The sequence below is a fragment of the Erigeron canadensis genome, chromosome 8, assembly GCF_010389155.1.
Source record: "Erigeron canadensis isolate Cc75 chromosome 8, C_canadensis_v1, whole genome shotgun sequence".
Taxonomy (NCBI): Eukaryota; Viridiplantae; Streptophyta; class Magnoliopsida; order Asterales; family Asteraceae; genus Erigeron; species Erigeron canadensis.
In genome coordinates this window covers 3,987,862-4,008,331 of record NC_057768.1, presented here as the reverse complement: position 1 = coordinate 4,008,331, position 20,470 = coordinate 3,987,862, and the positions used below count along the sequence as shown (strand labels likewise).

The following is a 20,470-nucleotide window of genomic DNA, read 5'->3' as shown; positions in this document are numbered from 1 at the left end:
TAATGTACATGGTTTCATCATTTGTGCCCAAAGGTCAAATATGATTCTCATGGTGCGTTCTTTTCCTTTTGGATAATGAACACTAAGTATATTGATTCTGCCCAAAGGTGATTTAATACACTTTGTGTGCTAAAAGGAATATCTTTCATGCATAAGATACACGATTCTTAATTTTGTGCCCAAAGGTCAAAAGATAAGCGTTGTGCCGCATGACCCTAATGCTCATGTGTACTTAGATATTAGTTACTTCTGCCCAAAGGTGATGTAAATCTAAGTAGAGCCTTATGTCAACTTATTGTTTTGGTGTTTACAATAGGTTACCTATCACTGGCTTCATTAGTATAATGGTCATAGTCTCATTACTTTTAGGAACATTACTTTAGCCTCTTACGTATTTAGGCATTACGTTAGTTCCATTACTTTTAGAGACATTACTTAATAAGCCTTGGATATTTAATTATGTTATTATAAGGAACATTATTATTAGCCTTTAGTTAAGTTTAGGCATTACTTTAGTTCCATTAGTTTTATAGATATTGCTTAGTCTGCTTTAGATAGCTAATTATGTCACTATAATCTAATTGCCCTTAGTTTTAGGCATTACTTTATTAATCTTCAATTACTTGTATCCTAAATCTATATCATCCTTATTTCCACTGTAGCACCTACTCTTGGCATTCAGCCACTTACCGGTGCAAACTACACTGCTTGGAAAGATCAATTAGATCTTACTCTGGGGTACCTTGACCTTGACTATGCCATTCGTAATGATGAACCCGCTGCTATTATTGCGAACTCTACTGCAGAACAGAAAGCAGCATTTGAGAAGTGGGACAAGGCGAATCGGTTATCACTTATGACGGTCAAGAACTCTATTCCCCTTGGTCTTCGAGGAGCTATCGCTGAGTCTGACAAAGTCAAAGATTACCTCAAATCTGTTGAGGATTACTTCAAGGGATCGTCTAAAGTGCATGCAAGCAGCTTAATGCTAAAGATGCTTACTCTGAAATATGATGGAAGTGGCGGTGTCCGTGAACACATAATGAAAATGAGTGACATGGAGAACAAGCTTAAGACTCTCGAAATGGAAGTCTCTGATAATTTTCTTGTGCATTTCATAATGACATCATTGTCTGCTCAATTTGATGCCTTCAAAATTAACTATAATGCTCAGAAAGATAAATGGAAGATGAGTGAACTAATTGCAATGTGTCAACAAGAAGAGGATCGCCTTAAGCTCGAGAAACCTGAAGCTGTTCACCTTACTACCACTGCTAATTCTAAGAAGAGGAAGGGTAACAACAGTAACAAGACTGGAAAGAAAGCTTCAAAGATCAGTCCTGGTGTAGTTGCCTCTAGCTCTAATGTCTTCAACATCAAATGTAAGTTCTGTCGTACTCAAGGGCCTGTTCAGAAAGATTGCCCTAAGTTCAAGGAATGACTAGCTAAGAAAGGTAACGTACTTTATGTAATATTTGATTCTTTTACTACTGATGTTCCTGTTAATACATGGTGGGGTGACTCTGGTTCTATGGTTCATGTGACTAACTCAATGCAGGGATTCCATACAATCCAGAAGCTACCAAAGGGCCAAAGAAAACTTAGAGTTGGAAGTGGTGATCTTTTAGATGTCGAAGCCATGGGAACTTATATTTTACATATGAGCACTAGAAAATGTATTAGACTAGTAGATACCTTATATGTACCGAGAATTACTCGAAACCTCGTATCTATTTCTAGACTAGACATAGAAGGTTTTGTAATAATTCATGGTTTCGGCAAGATTACTATTACTCTTAATAATGAATTGCTTGGTCGTGGTTTCTTGGATGGATTGCTGTATAAATTAGAACTAGATCATAATTTCTCACAATCTTTGTTATCTTTTAATGTTGATGATATAACTAAAACAAGGACAAAATCACTTAAGCAACAAGAGAATTCCTCCATGTTGTGGCATAAACGTCTTGGTCACATCTCACGAGATCGCATGACACGACTCGTAAAGGATGGAATCTTACCATCTCTTGACTTTAGTGATTTTGAAACATGTATTCAATGCCTCAAAGGCAAAATGGCTAAAGGGACTAAGAAAGGAGCCACCAGAAGTTCCAACTTGTTGGAAATAATTCATACTGATATAAGTGACCCCTATCCCGCTTCCATTACAGGACATACTTCATTTATTACATTTATTGATGATTATTCACGTTATATGCACCTTTATTTGATTAAGGAAAAGTCTGAATCCTTGCAAACTTTTATTGATTTTTAAAACTTTGGTTGAAAACCAACTTGAACATAAAATTAAAGTTGTAAGATCAAATAGAGGAGGTGAGTATTATGGTAGACATACTGACGTTGGTCAAGCCGCTGGTCCTTTCCATGACTTTTGTAAGGATCATGACATAATTAACCAATACACCATACCTGGTTCCCCTCAACAAAATGGTGTTGCTGAAAGAAGAAATAGAACCCTAATGGACATGGTGAGAAGTATGCTTGCTAACACTAACTTACCTACTTTCCTTTGGACTGAGGCCTTAAAAACAGCCGTTCATATACTCAATAGAGTTCCTTCTAAATCTGTCCCTAAAACTCCTCATGAGATTTGGACAGAGAAGAAACCGAGTCCTAGATATATGAAAGTATGGGGCTGTCCTACCGAAGCTAAATTTTATAACCCTAACTTAAAGAAACTTGATCCTAAGACTATTACATGTTTCTTTGTCGGTTATCCGGATAACTCAAAAGGTTATCGGTTTTACTGTCCTTCCCACACTACTCGCATCAGTGATATACAGCATGCCACGTTCCTAGAGAACTCAGAGATCAGTGGGAGCACGACAAATCATAACTTCGATTTGCAAGAAGTACAAGAAGCGGGGGGAAACGATTCCTCGGTTATTATTACTCCTCCGATAACTCCTCTTGTACAAAACGCTGCTCCGAATGTCATTGATCCAACTCCTCCTAATATTAATCATGAGACCACTAATGCTGAAGGATCTTCCGAAAATCCCGAAAATCAACTCAGGAGATCATCGAGGTCACGTAGGGCCACTAATTTTGATGACTTCATTACTTATCTCACTGAAGTTGAGGATGTTGGAAAGCTTATTGATCCTACCTCCTATAAAGAAGCCATTAATAGTGATCAGGCCACTCAGTGGAATGAAGCCATGATTGAAGAGCTTAATTCCATGCAGCATAATGACGTTTGGGAATTGGTTGAACTTCCTGAAGGATCCAAAACTGTTGGTTGCAAATGGGTCTTCAAAACCAAATTAGACCCAAAAGGAAACGTCGAACGCTATAAGGCCAGATTGGTTGCGAAAGGCTATACTCAGAAGGCTGGAGTCGATTATCAAGAGACTTTTTCTCCCGTGTCTCGTAAAGACTCTTTAAGGATCGTTATGGCACTAGTAGCTCACTTTGATCTTGAGTTACATCAGATGGATGTCAAAACACCTTTCTTAAATGGAGACTTGGAAGAAGACGTATACATGTGGCAACCTGAAGGATTCATTCCAAAAGGTAAAGAGCACATGGTCTGCAAGTTAAAGAAATCCATATATGGGTTGAAGCAAGCATCGAGCAGTGGTACCTTAAGTTTGATGAAGTTATTAAAGAACAAGACTTCATAAAGAATCAAGTGGATCAATGCACCTATCTCAAGATCAGTGGGAGTAACTTTATAATCCTTGTTTTGTATGTAGACGATATTCTACTAGCAAGTAATAACTTGGATATGTTGCATGAGTCAAAGCGGATGCTTTCGCAGAAATTCGACATGAAAGATCTCGGTGATGCCTCTTATGTTATAGGTATCGAAATACATAGGGATAGGCATAATGGTAGTTTAGGTCTTTCTCAAAGGGCCTATATTGAGCGGATTTTAGAACACTATAACATGCAACATTGCGCACCCACTATAGCTCCAGTAGTTAAAGGAGATGTATTCGGTACTTTCCAAAGTCCGAGCACTGAGATTGAAAAGGAGCAAATGAGAATGATACCTTACTCATCAGTAGTTAGGAGCATTATGTATGCTCAGGTCTGTACTCGTCCAGATATTGCTTATATTGCCGGTATGCTAGGGCGTTACTTATCTAATCCTGGATTAGCACACTGAAAAGCGGCTAAGAAAGTTCTACGATATCTGCAAGGGACCAAAGACTACAAACTAACATATAAAAGAAGTGACAATCTATAAGTAGTAGGTTATTCCGATTCCGACTTTGCCAAAAGCAAGGAAGATAAGAAATCTACTTCTGGGTATATTTTCATGTTAGCTGGCGGACCTATCTCTTGGCGGAGTCAAGCAGAAACTGACTGCAACGTCTACCAAGATGGCTGAATACATTGCCGTTTATAATGCTACTTGCCAGGGGATGTTAATTAGGAATCTGGTCAGTGGACTCAAAGTCGTCAACTCCATTTCTAGACCATTGAAGCTTTATTGTGATAACTCAGCTGCCGTAACTTTCTTGAAAAGTAACAGTTCGACTGGCGCTGGGCTGTATCTCGATACAAAGTATCTGTTTGTACGCGAACGGGTCGAGGAAAATGTTCTTTGTATTGAGTACATAAGTACAAATGACATGCTAGCGGATCTGATGACCAAAGGTCTTCCTCCTAATATCTTCGTAGGACACGTGTTGAAGATGGAGCTTACTAAAGACTTAGTTTAATTTAATAACATATTGTACTTATTTGGTCATTAGTATTATTGTTTAAAAATTTTACTCCTTATTCAGATTTTGTTTGTTTATTAATTACACTTTGAGTACTCATATTGGTGTATTGACATTATTGTGACAAAATTTGTCTTCGTCAATTGATCATTGCTTATTAGTTTTAAATTTGAGTCGTAGTTTGACTAGTGGGGGTCCTGAGTTGATGTTCTTCTCTACGACTGTACTTATTGGCTATGATTTCGGTTTAAAACAAAATGAGTATTATTCCGGAACTTATTTAATTACTCATAGATAAACGATCGCTCGGTCAAGTGGGAGAATGTTGGAACCACGTTAGTGTGACCGTCACTGATCATGTATCATTCCTGATATGATAATTGACGATAATGAAATCCCTGTGTCTAGGTAAATATATGATGAGCGTATTTACTCTTAGAGACGTAGAATATGGTTTCCCATTAGGTGATTGTAAATAAGAGGACTAATGGTATACACATTAAACACCACAGGGGTTGAATGTGTAATTACTAAAGGGTGGTAAGTGTAATTACTCTCATTATAAATAGAGGGTAATTAACCCTAAGTTAAGGTTAATCACACACACATAATCCCACACAAATTCGTGTGTTTACTCCTCTCAAATTCGTGCAAAACATCACAACCGAATTACCCATCTCATCCTAACTCAATCACCTTGTTTTGGGAACCCGAAATCAATGGCAAACATGTTTAATGCCTTTACAGGTTCCACAGGATCATCTGGTGAGTATTTTCCCTTGAATCAAACCATGTTTATTCCAACAAATTCTGCTCAAATTTTTTTGGTTCCAGTATCTCCAGTCATAACAATATTTGAAGATTTTCAGTTTTCAAGTTTTGGTTCCAGTATCTCGCATGCCAGATAATGGTAGTGATTGGCCCACTGTTGACTTTATGATCCATGAGGACCAGCGGTTGGTAGTATTCACCTCTAAATTTCATTGCTGTTGATTATTACAAGGTATTTTCCATGTCATTTAATAAATATAAAGTAGTCTTTAGCCTAAGCATGAAATGATCAAGATACTAAACTGTCACGTTTTATGGAATTTCGTAGAGGAGTGATGGTGGAGGTGCACCGGCTGCTATAGATTTTGCTAATGGGCAGCTAGTTTGTGGTTGTGACCGCATTGACTCATGCAGGGTATGCATCATATATGTAACGCTAATCAGTAAAATCTCGATACTCTTTTCATTAGCATAAATGAAACTAACACATCAACAGTATGATTTGACTTTTATAACTTGATTATTGTACAACCAAAGATGGAATTTGGAGACTGTAGTGCACCAGAGGCTAGTCCTGCTGAAGCACCAAATATAGTAGCATCAACAGCCGCATCATTAACTGCATCAACAACAGGAACTGGAGGAGGATTTGAGAGTAGCTTTACAACCAGTCAAGCACATGGGCTTGACATTCCAGGCATTGATTGCATGGTGCAGATAGAGCAATTGCTCGCTAGCTAAATTCTAAGTTTTGATTAATTATAGTCAAAAAATCAATTTCACACTAGCTGCAACAAAGTTAAATTATCATATCCTACGGTTTATGAGAGACTCATTTGACCTTTTTAATCCTATGTTGAATTTATTTGTGAAATCTTTAGTTTAGTAGCTCCCTCGCTTGTTATTATGCTGCTTTGGAGTTTGATAGCTAGATAGTTTGTTAAGTTAAGGTTTTTTAAACACCCTTTATTTGTTTTTACACAGAGTTGATGAAATCCAAAGAGAAAAACATAAAATGCTCGATTCTGGAACTTTCAGTGCGGATATGGAAGGGTAAACTCTCGATTCTGGAACTTGCAGTACATAGTATTTTTGTGATGATCTTTGAGGCATCGTCTTCCTGTGACAGGCTTAATTTCTTAATATAATTTGCAGGTTAGAGGTGCGGTATTAGCACTTACATATAATGTCCAATTTTCCAGGCTTCCGGCTGATTTTGAGGTTCCTGCACAACGTAGCTTAGACATGTTTGATTTATTGTAATTTGTGTTCGGTTTTTAAATAACTTGTGGTTGTATGAAACATATTGTTTTGATATATATGAAATGTGCTCTTTTGTTATTTGTGTATTTATTTGTATTATGAGATTAATTGTAATTTAATTTGTGGATATTAGCAATTTTATAAGAAAAAAAAAAAATTTTTAAATTTGAACCATGACACGCAAAAAAAGTGTCATGAAAGTGTGTCATAAAAGCGTGTCATATAAGTATGTCATAAAAGTGTGTCATAAATTCATGACGTGCGAAATGCGTGTCATAAAGCTTTATGACAGGTCGATTTATGACACCAAAAAGCGTGTCATCTGACCCATTTTATGACACGCAATCGGTGTCATTAAAGGTATTTTTTCTAGTAGTGTTTGATACTTAAAGTTTTATAGAGTTTATAGAGTTTTTTATTTCATGAGGACTTGTATTTATGAGTTTTTCATTATTAAAGTTACTCCGTTTCAATCATTTGGATTAATCAAATGAAGAAAATACATTAACTAATTAACTAAAAAGTTACAAATGTCCAATTAAATGGTTTAATCATATATTTTGGCCAAATGATTGTATATCATTTTTGGACTTTAATTCCCTTTCATTTTAGTACGAGATGGGTATTCACGCAATGCAGCGGCAATGATGGCAATGGGTGATGTTAGTAGCGGTGGTGGTAACGATGTGGTTATTAATTTAAAAGTAATTGACGTAAATAGTAGTGTAGTTATTTTATGGTTAAGAGATATATCTTCTGTAAATAACTTTATTAAGAATATTATAAAGATATTAGGTGGGAATATTTATATTTATATTAATTAATAAAAAGATAGATAGTTTGGATAAATATGGGTGCAAAGTATTCTAGGGATATATTAAGTAGATTTAGTATGTGAGTTAAAAATATATTGAAAATTAAAGGTATTTTGGATATTTTAAATGTCAGAAGTCGAAAAGAAGGAAGGGTAGTTTGTTTATCTATAATATAGATGTAGAAGATAGATATAAGGACTATGTGATAAAATAGAAAAATTCAAAATTAAAAAAAAGAAAAAAAAAACGATTTTGACTTCCATGTCACCATGGACTGCATGTTACATAAGCTCTTATTATAGTAGTGTTCTTGAGCCGCTTCTTGCTATTCAATTCCTTTCTTCCTTTTTTAACTCTCTAAAAATCTCTCTTTCTCTCCACACAATGGATCAGAAAAGCACCCTTGTGATAGCCCTCATCGCCGTCATATTCGCAGCCGTTGGAGGTCAAGCTCCGGCCAATTCTCCATTATCGACAGTCAAATCTCCCATTCCTTCACCTCCAAATACCACAAAAACAAATACACCCACAAAATCTCCTGCAATTAGCCCCATCCTCGCTCCTCCAATCGCAGCCATAAAACCAGCAAATTCGTCTCCTGTTGCGGCCCCAGTGAGTTCCCCAACCGCCTCCCCGATATCGTCTCCAGTTAAAGCCCCGCCACACAAAAAGAAAACGAAAGGAAAGAAGCACATTGCGCCGGCACCTGTACCTGTACCTGCACCGGCAATTGTGGGATCACCTGCTCCCAACGTTGCTCCGTCAACCAGCATCGGTTCTCCTTCTCCTGGACCATCTTCTGCCGTCGCTGCTGACGAGGTAACTTATATCTTATCAGGTTAAATGAAATAATTGATTTATTTATGTGATGCTTTTTATGTCATTTTTAGTTGCTGTCTAAAGTTGCATTTTAAAACAGATTTTGCGTTTGTTAAATGACTGTTTTTTTAAAACTGCGTTTTTCTCTTTGCTGATATGAGTACGTTTAATTTTCTCAAAAAATAATTATTGGATACTTTTTTGATCTATTCATTTTGGGCTTGATATATACCAAATTCGAAATTGAGTATTTCAACTTTGGCTAATATATGCAAGGTAAAAATATGGTAAAGACAAAAAAAATTAGTACAATCATATACAACTAGAAAATTTTGGACGGTTCGTTATTTTAGTATATATGCCTTGAATTTTCGACAGTTTAATAGAAATAATTTTGTCATTAATATGTTTGTTTAAAAGTATGCAAGAAAACAAAACGTAACCCGTAGTAAAAACCTGAACGGGATGTGATATGACAAAAATATTAATATATTAATACAGATATCAGGTGGATGCGATATAGCAAAATGAAAGTAGTGGTACGGGGTGTATCACAATAAGGTTGAATGACAATCAAAAAGTGTGAAAAAAACAAAAGAAGTAACCCGTAATAAAAAATCCGAAAAGGAAAAACAAAACTAAAAAAGAAAAAGACGTGACATAATCCAAACAGGATGCAATGTGGCAAAATCCAAACTATAGGAAACGTGCGATGTGTCACTTTATAGCCGATGCGACGTGTCAAGTTTTAATAAGCATGGTGACTATTGATAACCATGCAAAAAAAAAAAAACGAAAGAAAAAACTCAAAATGGGATCCGTAATGTCAGAATCTAAATAGTGATGCGGGGTATATGATGAACCAATAAAAGAGATCATATAAGCAAAAAAAAGGTATCAAAAAATCAAGAAAAACCAAAAGATAAATAACCTTAACGAAAATAGAAATAACAAAGGAAAAATTAAATTTTGTGTAAAAGTTTCCAATATATTAATTCAGAACACAAAAGTCAAAAAACTATGATGAACACCAAGAAAAAACCCCAAACGGGATCCAAAATGACAAAATCTAAATAGTGATGGGGGGTATACGATGAACCAATAGAAAGAAAACACAAAAGCAAAAAAACTATGTAATAAACCAACAAAAACCGAAAGAAAAATAACCTTAACGGGATCCGATATAACAAAATCCGAAAAAACGCGGGGTATAGGTGGACCAATAGAAAGAAAACACAAAAGCAAAAAAACTATGTAGGAAACCAAAAGAAACCGAACAAAAAATAACCTTAACGAAATCCGATATGGCAAAATCTGAAAAAAACGGGGATACAAGCGAGACCAATAAAACAGCACTACGTGGCACGTGACACTGTTCATAAGCCTCGCCATTAATGATATAGTAATAATTGGTGTTGATACAAGCTGTTATATGTACTCCTATACTAGTTATTACAATATAATTTATGCATCCGGGAAATCTGAGTGACAAAAGTGGTGAAACCACATTTAAACTTGTGCAGAATGGAGCAGCAGAGAAATTGAACAAAGTGCAGCTGGTTGTGGGCAATGTAGCCTTGGGCTTAGCCATCTTCAGCTGGTTCTAGAAATAATTTTATGTACATAATTTTATACTTTGGTGAGTATAATTTGTTCTTTTAATCTGGTTTTACATACTCAAATAATACATATGTAATTATTTTATATAGATTTTAAATTATATAAAATCTTGGATGGTTTATAGATATATATACTTTGCTGCTACTTTTTTTTTTCCACAAAATATCATCATTATCATGTCATTTCAATAATCTTTTAAGATCAAGTTTATAATAGTTGAATTTACAAACTACACAATTTACAACTTTCTAAACGGTTTTTGCAACTTTAATTTTTGATGATGCACAAGATGTCACACTACTAATAATCGTTCATGTGATATGATAAATTTGCTCAAAAAAAAAAAACAGAGCCTGGCATACGTACATACCGGAGTATAATACTCGTAAGATTGGTAAAAGTTGTGGTATAGTCGAGTCCGCAACCCCTGCTGCTATTGAATGAGATTTCCTAGTTAGAATCAAGACACTTGATTAAGGTAGTAAGCGGTTAGTACTCATGATTGATGAATGTACTCAAAATTCATTTGGCATTTGACACATTTTTTTTGACACAATATTATCGTCATCCTGTTGACATTCATCAAAATTAATACTATAAATAGTGACCGAGTTCATTACTATGGTGACTCAAGATATATATTTTTAGCGTATTATTTTGTTTTTTAAATTTGACAAAAACTTTATAAAAGACTAGATGCATGCTCACGTGTTGCAGCGGCTAAACGGAGATAGTTTTGGGATTTATGGTTGCGGTGGTAATGAACTGCGGTAATTAACGATGGTGGGTGGTTATGGTTAGATATTTGTGTTTGTGTGTGTGTTCAGTGTGGGCAGAGGAGAGAAAGGGGAAAATGAGGAGCATGTAGGGTTTTGTTTGTGTACAGGGATATTTTGGGTAGAAAAAAATGTTGAATTAAGAACTCTCAATTCATATTATAAGGGAGTATAGATTTTCATTTGTTTTAAACAAATAACCAATATATATGCTTTTTATATGCTTTGTATTATACTTTTAGAAGAAACAACATTATAGAGTAGTATTTTGTGGCGAAATTCCTTTACTTAAGCACAAAGAAATATAGGGCCTAGCACCCTTCAAAAATGAGTGTGTACAAAGAAAAAGCAAGTATACAACGCAAACTCAAGTAATCATGCTACTACAACGAGGATGTTTGTAGAAAGTCCATGATGATACGAAGAATATTTGTGGAGAAGATATTGATGTGCGTAATGAGGTGAAGGCTGTTCATCCATAAGTGCTATAGCAAACTGTAAATAATGCTTGAATGTGGTAAATTTACTGAAATAAGTGGTATTAATGTCATCTTCCTTTGAACTTGGCCTAAATTTAGAAACAAATTGGGTAGCGTTAGAGTAAAGAAAATACCTCCGGTGTGAAAAGGTTGTACTTTTTTTAGAGCAATGGTTAAGTGAGTCATAAAAGATGAGAGTATTTCCATTTGTATAAGTATTGTTTTTATCTTAAGTTTGTATGTTTTCTATAGTTAGAATGTCCTAATCGTCTAGTATTGTAACGCTCTTATTTGTTTGAGTAAATACACATTTTTGGGCAAAAAATAAAAAGCATCAAGTGTCAAAAGATATATATGCATAAGTTGGGCCAGTTGAAAACTTGATAAAACTACTTGGTCTTAGAAGTGCACCAATTAAAGCAAATCGAGAGACTATATATCTAAGCATTATGACTTGTTTTATGCATCTCACTTGTTCAAACTTCATGGTAGACGACTTTAAAAAGATGTATTGAAGGTGTCTACAAAATCATATTTGGATCATGACAAATTTTTATTGCTAAGGTTAACCGTTTTTTGTATGTTGCTTTTTCAAGCAAAAACCTTTGCACTGTCAATTTCACAAATATGAAATTGCATTTGTTAATATCTCAAGGGGCCTGACTATGTTGTCACCAAAGACAATATTTTGGTTTAGGTTTTTCAGTTATCTTGATTTTCTTAAAAATATTCTTAAAAAAGAGTGACCCGGTTCCCTCTATTGTTCTCAATCGTCCTAGTTGGAGGGTATTTTTGGGAAAATAATGGTGGCATTGACATTGCCTGAAACACTAATTTTAGGAGAACAGGTTTTGAAAAACTGGGAAAAAAAAAACGGTTTCTCCTAAGCCGATTCTTATTTTGGAAAAGTCTTCAGTTTCAAATAAGTTCTAGTTTTCGGTTTATAAAACCGTTTTTTTACCGGTTCCATATCGATCGGCTTCGGTTTTTAAGAAAAACAAACCGAAAAAAATGAGTCAATCTTTTAAGCACAACCGGTTTCCAAACCGATTTCAATTAAGTCAAAACTGATTTTTGATCGCCGTTGACCAAAACCCGTTTTTGGCGTTGTTAACATAGACATAAACTCATATCTTTAACTCTAACTTTTTGGAAAATTAGGCCAAAATAATTAGGTCCAAACAACCGCACGTCCGCACCCATTACTATTTACTACTTTTCCAATGAACCAAACATAAAATAGCACCACCCTGCCGGCTCGCCTATTCTGAAGCTCAAACAACCGCACCTCAGTCATAAATCATCCGTTTTCCGATTCGCTTGGCCCTGCTGTACTTTTCTTGAAATTTTTTGATATCTTATTCTTAGACAATAACAGTAGAACGATATATCAATCAATGGCGACGTGTGTAAATTATTGGCTACAGTCGCCAGCCATCTCTCACCCTATTACTACTATCAACCGGGATACTCTGCCCACACACTTCCGGCCGTCCATTTTCTCCAATAGTTACACATACAAACCTCTCGCCATAACCGCTGTTCAGGCAAAACCAAAACGAAGCAAGTCTTCTAAACCTAAAACGAAAGAAGAAAAATGGATTCATCAAGGTTTAGTTACCGAATCGCTTCCCAACGGCATGTTCCGGGTTCGTTTGGATAATAATAATAATGACGATATCATTTTAGGTTATGTTTCTGGAAAGATCCGAACTAGTTTTATACGGATACTCCCTGGAGATGGAGTCAAAATTGAAGTAAGTCGGTATGATTCTACCAGAGGTCGTATCATTTATCGACTCGGCAACAAAGATTCCAAAGATTAGTTAGTTTGTTTTTTGTTTTTTGAACTTTACCATTTCCTTCAGTTTGAAATCGAAAATTTCAAGTATCTATCATTAGTTGAGTTGTTTCTGTTTTTTGTATATATTTTATTTAGTATTTAAGTTAATAGCTCAGATTATTTTGTATACACATATTTAATTGAAAAAATCGAAGTGTTGTGCTAGTAGTATGTGTATGTGGTTTAGTAATTTGCTTGAATCCAATGCTTCTTCACGTTAAGTGATCTCGTTGATCCCGACTAACCCCTCCGCAAGGACCGGACCAAGGCTATGAACATCTGTCTTTGGGTACCACGTACTTAAGTTTGATTGGGTTAATGAATAAGAATTTAGCCATGAAGACCTTTAGCTGAACTGATTAACACTATAATGTTGCAACGTTTAGATGTTTAACGTAGTCGTATATGATCACTCCCATGAGTCCTCCATTTGGTTTGCATTTGGAGCTCTGGTGTATCTTTCTCATTGGTGAGGTGCAACTGGAGTACCTACTTAGGGCATCAAAAGGCCGAAATGTTGAAGTCGGATAAGGTGGTCAAAGTGTATTGTTTTCTTATAAAATTGTGTCTCTACATTGTTTTGGGGTTTGCATACCACTAGAGACTAGGAACATGTATACACATAAACTTGTTTAGCAACTAACTCACATCATAAAAGTGGCCTTCTTGGATGACCTTTTATGCGTTTAGTTCCCGATCAAGCCTTTCACGTAATAATAGCTTGCATCAACACTTTTTTGAGAGGAGTCTGATTGCTAGGAGGATTTTGTTTTTTTATAGCAATACTTGGCATGTGTATGTTAATCCGTGATGGCATACTCACCCCTGCTATCTCAGGTTTGCTGATATACCTCTATCATAAACCCCCGAAAAAGAAAAAAAGGTTATATTTTCATAGATTTGGGGGTGCCATGCATGTTACATCTTATAAAGACCTTTTGTGCTTTTTTCTTCTTTGAAATTAAGGGGTTTGGGCAAAGGATGGCATCAGGTTTCCTTTTCCAAAGTTCAGCAAATGTAAGTCCAAAGACATACATAAAAATCTAATTTCCTTTTAGTCAAGTGCATTTTTTACATTTATAAAGTGCTTCAACCATTTTTATGCTTTTTGCAAATGAATTTTCAGATCTGGTGGAAGCCCTCTCTGAAGTAGTTCGTATTGTTCTGTTTTTGCTCTAAAGATATGGTACTGCACGAGTGAGCTTTCTGTTCCCCCTCATCATGGGTGCATGGACATTGACTACTTCCTTATCGGTATTGATAATATCATCTGCCATTACCCTACAATTTTCAAGGCAATATCACCCCATTACATATTCCAGTTCTCCCCGAGGAATGGTCGTGAGGGCTGGTTGTTGCTTGATGGTATGGTCCTGTGCATAACAGGTGAGTTTTCTGAAATGTGTCATCAATTACTATTGAGGTAAACATCATGATTATGTCAGTTGGGTTATTGTTTAATTCTCAACCTGATTGAATGGGTTGAAAGTGCTTAAACTTTTCGTGCATACATGGGCTGAGTTCATTGGAAACCACTAAAAAAGTTGAGACCAAGGCTACCAATCTGGGCCCTTTGATCAAAAATTGAATGGTCCTGATTCATTCAAATCTGAAAGTTTTGCGATATCACATGTTATTGAAATTTCACATATATTAAACACATGTTATTTACTTATTTAGGTGGTCTCATGTTCTTTAGTAGAAAATGAACCCCACCGTGCATATGTACTAAAAAGTTTCATTCATTGATTTATAATATTATGTAATAATATTGCTTTTGTAACAATAGTTTGCGATTCAATAATCTATAATGTTAGTCAGTTCAGCTATATAACATGTTATCAGAAGCTATAGAGTTTCTTACATGCTATATAACCTGAGTAAAATAATCATTTTTTTATTTTATGGAGAGCGTGAAAGCACATGAATGTACGCAAACCATTGATTACTGAAATGGAGTATTTCCTATCCGTTTTGTAATCAGGTGCTGAAGCTTACTTTCCTGACCTTGGTCATTTTGACAGGCCATCCTATCCATTCAGGTATTCCGTTTCTCTTGGTTTTCACTTCAGAGGTGGGAAAGTGGACAGGTTGGGTAATTGGTTGAAGTTGGTCCTTCGTATGAATTAAATATCTAGTACCATTTTCGTACAGGTCAAAGCAGGAGTTAAGCCAAAACAATTTTGTACTTTAAACTTCATAGTTTTTAGCAACGTACTTATTATTTAGAAATTCTATCTTGCGTTGCCAAATTATGCAATGAGGTTTTCTTATTATACACCCTGGGCAAACTTTCAACCTGTACGTCCCATTTGACTCATCTTCTAGTTACCTATCTTTTTTGTTTAACCCGATTCGACGTATTTGTAAGTAGTCGGCACATTGGTACCTGTACTTATCATTAGTTTGGTTCACATAAAATAGTGCTGATAACGCTCATTGACTGCTCACAGATCAGCTTTATAATCCTTTATGTATCCTTACATATGCAGGACAGACAGATTACTTGATCCAGCACCTGGATGATAATGGTGATTGGTTTTGTAAGTTGAAACCCAAAACGATATATTGGTTTGTTATAGCCTCATCGGCTGCGACCGTTTTCCAGTCAGTCTCTGATATCTGCCACCTTCTCTGTTATCAAGCAGTATGTTGTATTTGATTATTTTCCTCAGATCAAGATTGTGAATACATCATCCAGGGACGAGGGCCAGTTTTACTTCCCAGAAACAATTTATACCCTTATGGTTTTCTGTGATGCTGTCGTACTAATTTTAGAGATGGAAAAGAAATTGGAAACGCCTTCGGTATGTTTCTCCGTCCTTGCATCTGCCGTTTTTTATCTTTCATCTGCATAAGCTCTGATGGCAAATTGGATGACTCTGATGCATCCAAAATGGTTTAGTTTTTGCACGTATTGGATTGGTTAGCCTGACAACTTGACGTGAAGCACTTATGTCAAGTTGTATGAAAATAATTACCTTGTTAAAATATTATTTCTGTGTTCACTTTTAACACACTGTTTTTCTGAAAGAAAAAAAAATAAATTAACTGTTACAACTTACAACCAACAAAGTTACTTATTTTGACCGATTACCCAATTCATCCAGTCTGCCCCTATAGGTAATATATAGCTCAAGGAACTATTAAATTGTAGACTTTAATATCATTATGGTTGCTTGGGCATTTGATTAATAGTGAATGCTATCTTTTTTGTTGTGTGGTGTATAGTTGTATATGTGCCTTCTTTTTTATCCTTATGTGTCAGAAACATAACTATATATTCATATATTATAACTTTTTTGCAAGATCACATATTTTTTGTTGGACAAAGTGGAATGTTTATAAAACGAAGTTGCACGCATGACCTATATCATTTCTTAGGATTAAGGTTTGTACTATCATTGATATCAAAATTGAGAAATAAGAAGTTAATTGCCTGTTTCCGCATGCTAAATGGAAGTTGTATGATAATGCTAGATTGTGGGTGTCTTTTTTTGGTGTATATTGTTACCAAAGTGGGTAGTATTTCAGTATCTTGTTTTGAAGATGGTTTGATTTTACAACCCCTTTTTTTATTATAATAGTCAGTGTTGGTAAGTGTTGGTAACTTGGCTAGCCGATTAGGATCTTCTAAAGATGGATTATATCAATATGTGGAACATATATAAATTTATAGGGTCTTGCTAAATACAGCCTTGAGGGCTGTAGTTAAGGTACATAAAATAGTTGTATTACTTCCCATAAACTTCAGGGTGTGGGCTTTTGATATGAAAGATACAATTTTTTTATGCACGTTAACTACAACCTTAGCATTTTCCAAATTTATAATAGATTCTAGAGCTGTAACTTTTTGAGCTGTCAATTATTTCCTTATGGGAAGTAACAAAATTGCTAATTTTAATGTGCATACAGTGCTTTGCTACACAAGGATGAATTTCATAAACTACTCAATGCAAGAATTCATGATTTGTTAGAGAAGAACCTTCAGTTCGTTTCCTGATTTGGTAGATAAGCATTTATAAGCTAGGTTTGTTTAGTAAAAAGGCTTAGAGAAGCATTACTTATGTCGTCGTATTTCAACGCTCTGATTTTGCTTCTTTGTATACTAATAAAACTATGCAATCCCACTTTTTCATAAATGGCTTTACTTAACAGTCAAAGATGGCTTCTTTGTCTGATTTTCCATGTCTGAACACTTATTATTCGTCGTGACGTTTTTCTCTATACATCACAGGATTCACAAGTTAGTATACTACAGGATGCATATTAAAGTTTCAGTTTATTTTAACAGGGCAAAATAGTTATATCGCACCTCCATATATATTGATCTGATATTTAGTTTAATGCGTATGTGACATCTTTATTAATTGAGGTGGCCTATGACTAAATTTGCAGACTAATCTTTTGTGGTGAAGAAAAGAAGTTTAATCATCTAAGTAGCCCGCTTCATAAAGAAAGTGTTATTTTGACCAAACTTGTAGATTATGGGAGATTTATGTCGATTGAGGGTACTGTTGTGTTGAAATTGTCACTATAACTATATCTCTTATCATGCCCGTCTGATGCGACTATTTTCAATTGCATAATTGTTTGACTTTTTTACGTATCCATGACCTGGAATAATATGAGTATATTCAGCTCATGGTGGCTCTGAAAGTACATCTCCAGAGAATTACACTTTCAAGAGGAAACCATAAAAGATTGAAACTTAGCAGGTTTTATGTTGACTCACAACTAGATCTTCATTCAGACTCTGCCAACCAATATCTGTTGCCATGTTTCCAGCTTTGTTTGTATTACAAAGTTCTATCTAGTTATGGACAATTATAAACTTATAAGGATCCAACTTTGAGAAATCTTGTATTCAGTCGTCTTGAATCATAACTATCTTTTTAGTTCTTGAAAGTCTGAAACAAACTTGGACCGATGTGTTATTTATATAGCTTTTTAATAACATATGTTATGGTCATTTTCTTTTTGTGTTTAGGCTACAGATGGCAATTGGAGGTAACCATATTTAATTTAAAGTTTCTATTTACTGATCTTGTTACTTTCTATTTACTTGGCTTTGAAATATGTCTCACGAGATTTTGTTATTTTTTCAGTATCTCAAGCTACTTTGGGCAAGGGAGCGGAGGAAACATATAAGAAAGTTTATCGGATTTGAACTAAAGATGTATGCAACATCATCCCTAAATTTAATGTTTCATTCTCTGCATCTCCTGGTAATTTTTATCATATACAGTACCTTTTTCAGTTTTTCTAATTATAGCTTTTTGTCAACTTTTGGGGAAATTTGTGAACATATAAATATTATCCACATAGTCTTAAAATAAAATGCAGCACCTTGCCACGGTATGGAGATCATCTTTGAAGTATTCTCTGTTTTTCAAAACATATGGACCTTTCTTTGGACGGTGTGGAGCCATAGAAGTGTACCCAAGCTAATAAAATGCAAAGCTTACACAATGCCAACGACCAAAGTATTGTGTGTGAACTGAAATTGTCGTCGCAACACGTGGGTTTCCCTCTAGTTTTCTTTAACCGATAGGAAATATCTATATACAATATATATGTTACGATTAATGTATAGTATATAACTATATATTACGATTAATCGTTTTCCAGTATTTTTTTATATAGAAAATGAAACTTTAAAGACATCTGTGTATGTTTTGTTACATGAATTTGGTTTTGGTAGTGGTGTAGTCCAAGAGTAAAGATAAGTATCATAAAACTATTGATCCAATTATTATTATATTTGATATTGCTAATGGTGTGACCCTAAGGACATGATATGAAATTTTGTTAATTATATTATACTGGAGAAGGCCAGAAGGGCTTAGATTCGATTGGGAATATGATTCGCTTCAACAGATAATTGACCGACTTCCTGATGTTCTAAACTCAGAAGACAATGACAGTCGGATGTGGCAACTAAGTGGTAAAAAATGATTTCTCCATTGCCTGTTTGGGTAAATCCTTGGACCTGTATTGGCTCCCTTCTAATAGCAATGTGGAAATGATTTGGAACAACCTCTTACCCAAAAAGATTAATCTCTTTCTACGGACTCAGAAAAGATTGCCTTCCCGCTTCTATTAATTTATTTGCGAAAGGTATTGATGTCAATCCTGCCAATTGCCAAATGTATGGTAGTTGAGTCAAGTTCATTGATCATATCTCCACCAATTGTAAAGTGGTTGATGACACGGGAATCTTATTTCATCTTGGTTGGGAGGGGGTATTCCTAGACTCCCTCATGAAGAAATTCTGAATTTGTGCGATAACTTAGTTAAGTCGGTCATGAGTCGATATAGAATTTGAGCTATTTTTTTTATTTGGTGGTGGCAACTGTGGAATGCTACTATCTGAGGAATAATGTGATACACAAACTTACACAATGATGTTCGTCATAGTAGTTCTCTTTTTTACTCAATTATACACTATGCTTTCTTGTGGATTGAAAGTCAAGATAAAAAGGCTTGTTTTACCGGGGATAATTGGAACGCGAGACTCGATCCTGGTAATGGTCGACTTTTGATTGTAGTGGGTATCCTTTGCTTGAGTGGTCTTTCTTTGGCATCCTGATCGGTGTCCTTTGTGTTTTGTCTGTCCTTGAAGTTTGTTTAGAATTGCATCTAAAACACCACAAGATAAAAATTGTCTGTCTTTGAAGTTTGTTTAGAATTGCATCTAAAACACCACAAGATAAAAAATGGTGGCTCGGTCCTAGTTGGTAAGGTTTTCTCTTGTGTCTCAATGTCTCATGATTCCGTAATTAACATAAGTTTTATCTTTTTTTTTTTATAATCTTAACCGTTGAAGTTTGGGGGTGATAAGTTCTCTGATGACATCTAAAGTTTACAAGTGTAATTGTAATTTTTGACCTTTAGCTATTTTGTTCTTGTTATAAACTAGTTATGTAGCCATTTTAAAATAAAATATTGACCGCACCAAGTCGTGTTAACATAAATGTGTTTACATGTGATACATTTCTTTTGTTTTTTTACACATGCTATACAAGTTAGATTTCGATTCGAACTCTAATAATCAAAAAATAATATTCAACATGTGCTTTAAACCCAGCAGTAATAAATATAACGAATAAAAATATAAAATATTAGTATCATGGGATTTAAGGATTTTAACATATTACATAGTGCTTTATAGATAACCAAAATTTTCAATTGTATTTATTAATCATTTAAATATTTATTCGGTATTAGAAAGAAAAAAAAAGAAGTAAATGGATGAAAACATTCTGGGCACATGTACTTTAAAGTTATCCATAGCGCACACCAAATAAAACTAATGTTTGGTGACTCGTCATTTTCACACATAAATTACAAGATATAGTTTCTCCACTTGCATTTAGTAAGATTT

The 20,470-nt window shown here is 35.0% G+C and overlaps 1 protein-coding gene and 1 long non-coding RNA gene across 4 annotated transcripts; both read left to right on the top strand.

Moving 5' to 3' along the window:
* Nucleotides 1–7,876: 7,876 nt before the first annotated feature.
* On the top strand, nucleotides 7,877–10,112 carry LOC122580340 (lysine-rich arabinogalactan protein 19-like). Its single transcript, XM_043752612.1, has 2 exons — nucleotides 7,877–8,365; nucleotides 9,889–10,112. The coding sequence occupies exons 1-2, from the start codon at nucleotides 7,931–7,933 to the stop codon at nucleotides 9,970–9,972; spliced, it is 519 nt and encodes a 172-aa protein (XP_043608547.1). The 5' UTR covers nucleotides 7,877–7,930; the 3' UTR covers nucleotides 9,973–10,112.
* Nucleotides 10,113–13,357: 3,245 nt separating this feature from the next.
* LOC122580341 lies at nucleotides 13,358–18,786 on the top strand. Of its 3 annotated transcripts, XR_006320776.1 has the most exons (7): nucleotides 13,358–14,100; nucleotides 14,210–14,469; nucleotides 15,068–15,125; nucleotides 15,576–15,890; nucleotides 16,999–17,801; nucleotides 18,192–18,311; nucleotides 18,430–18,786. It is a non-coding gene; the product is annotated as an uncharacterized LOC122580341 (long non-coding RNA). The 3 variants fall into 3 exon arrangements; XR_006320775.1 differs by lacking the exon at nucleotides 16,999–17,801 and having other exon boundaries at nucleotides 13,365–14,100; nucleotides 15,581–15,890; XR_006320774.1 differs by lacking the exon at nucleotides 16,999–17,801 and having other exon boundaries at nucleotides 13,366–14,100.
* The last annotated feature ends 1,684 nt before the right edge of the window (nucleotides 18,787–20,470 follow it).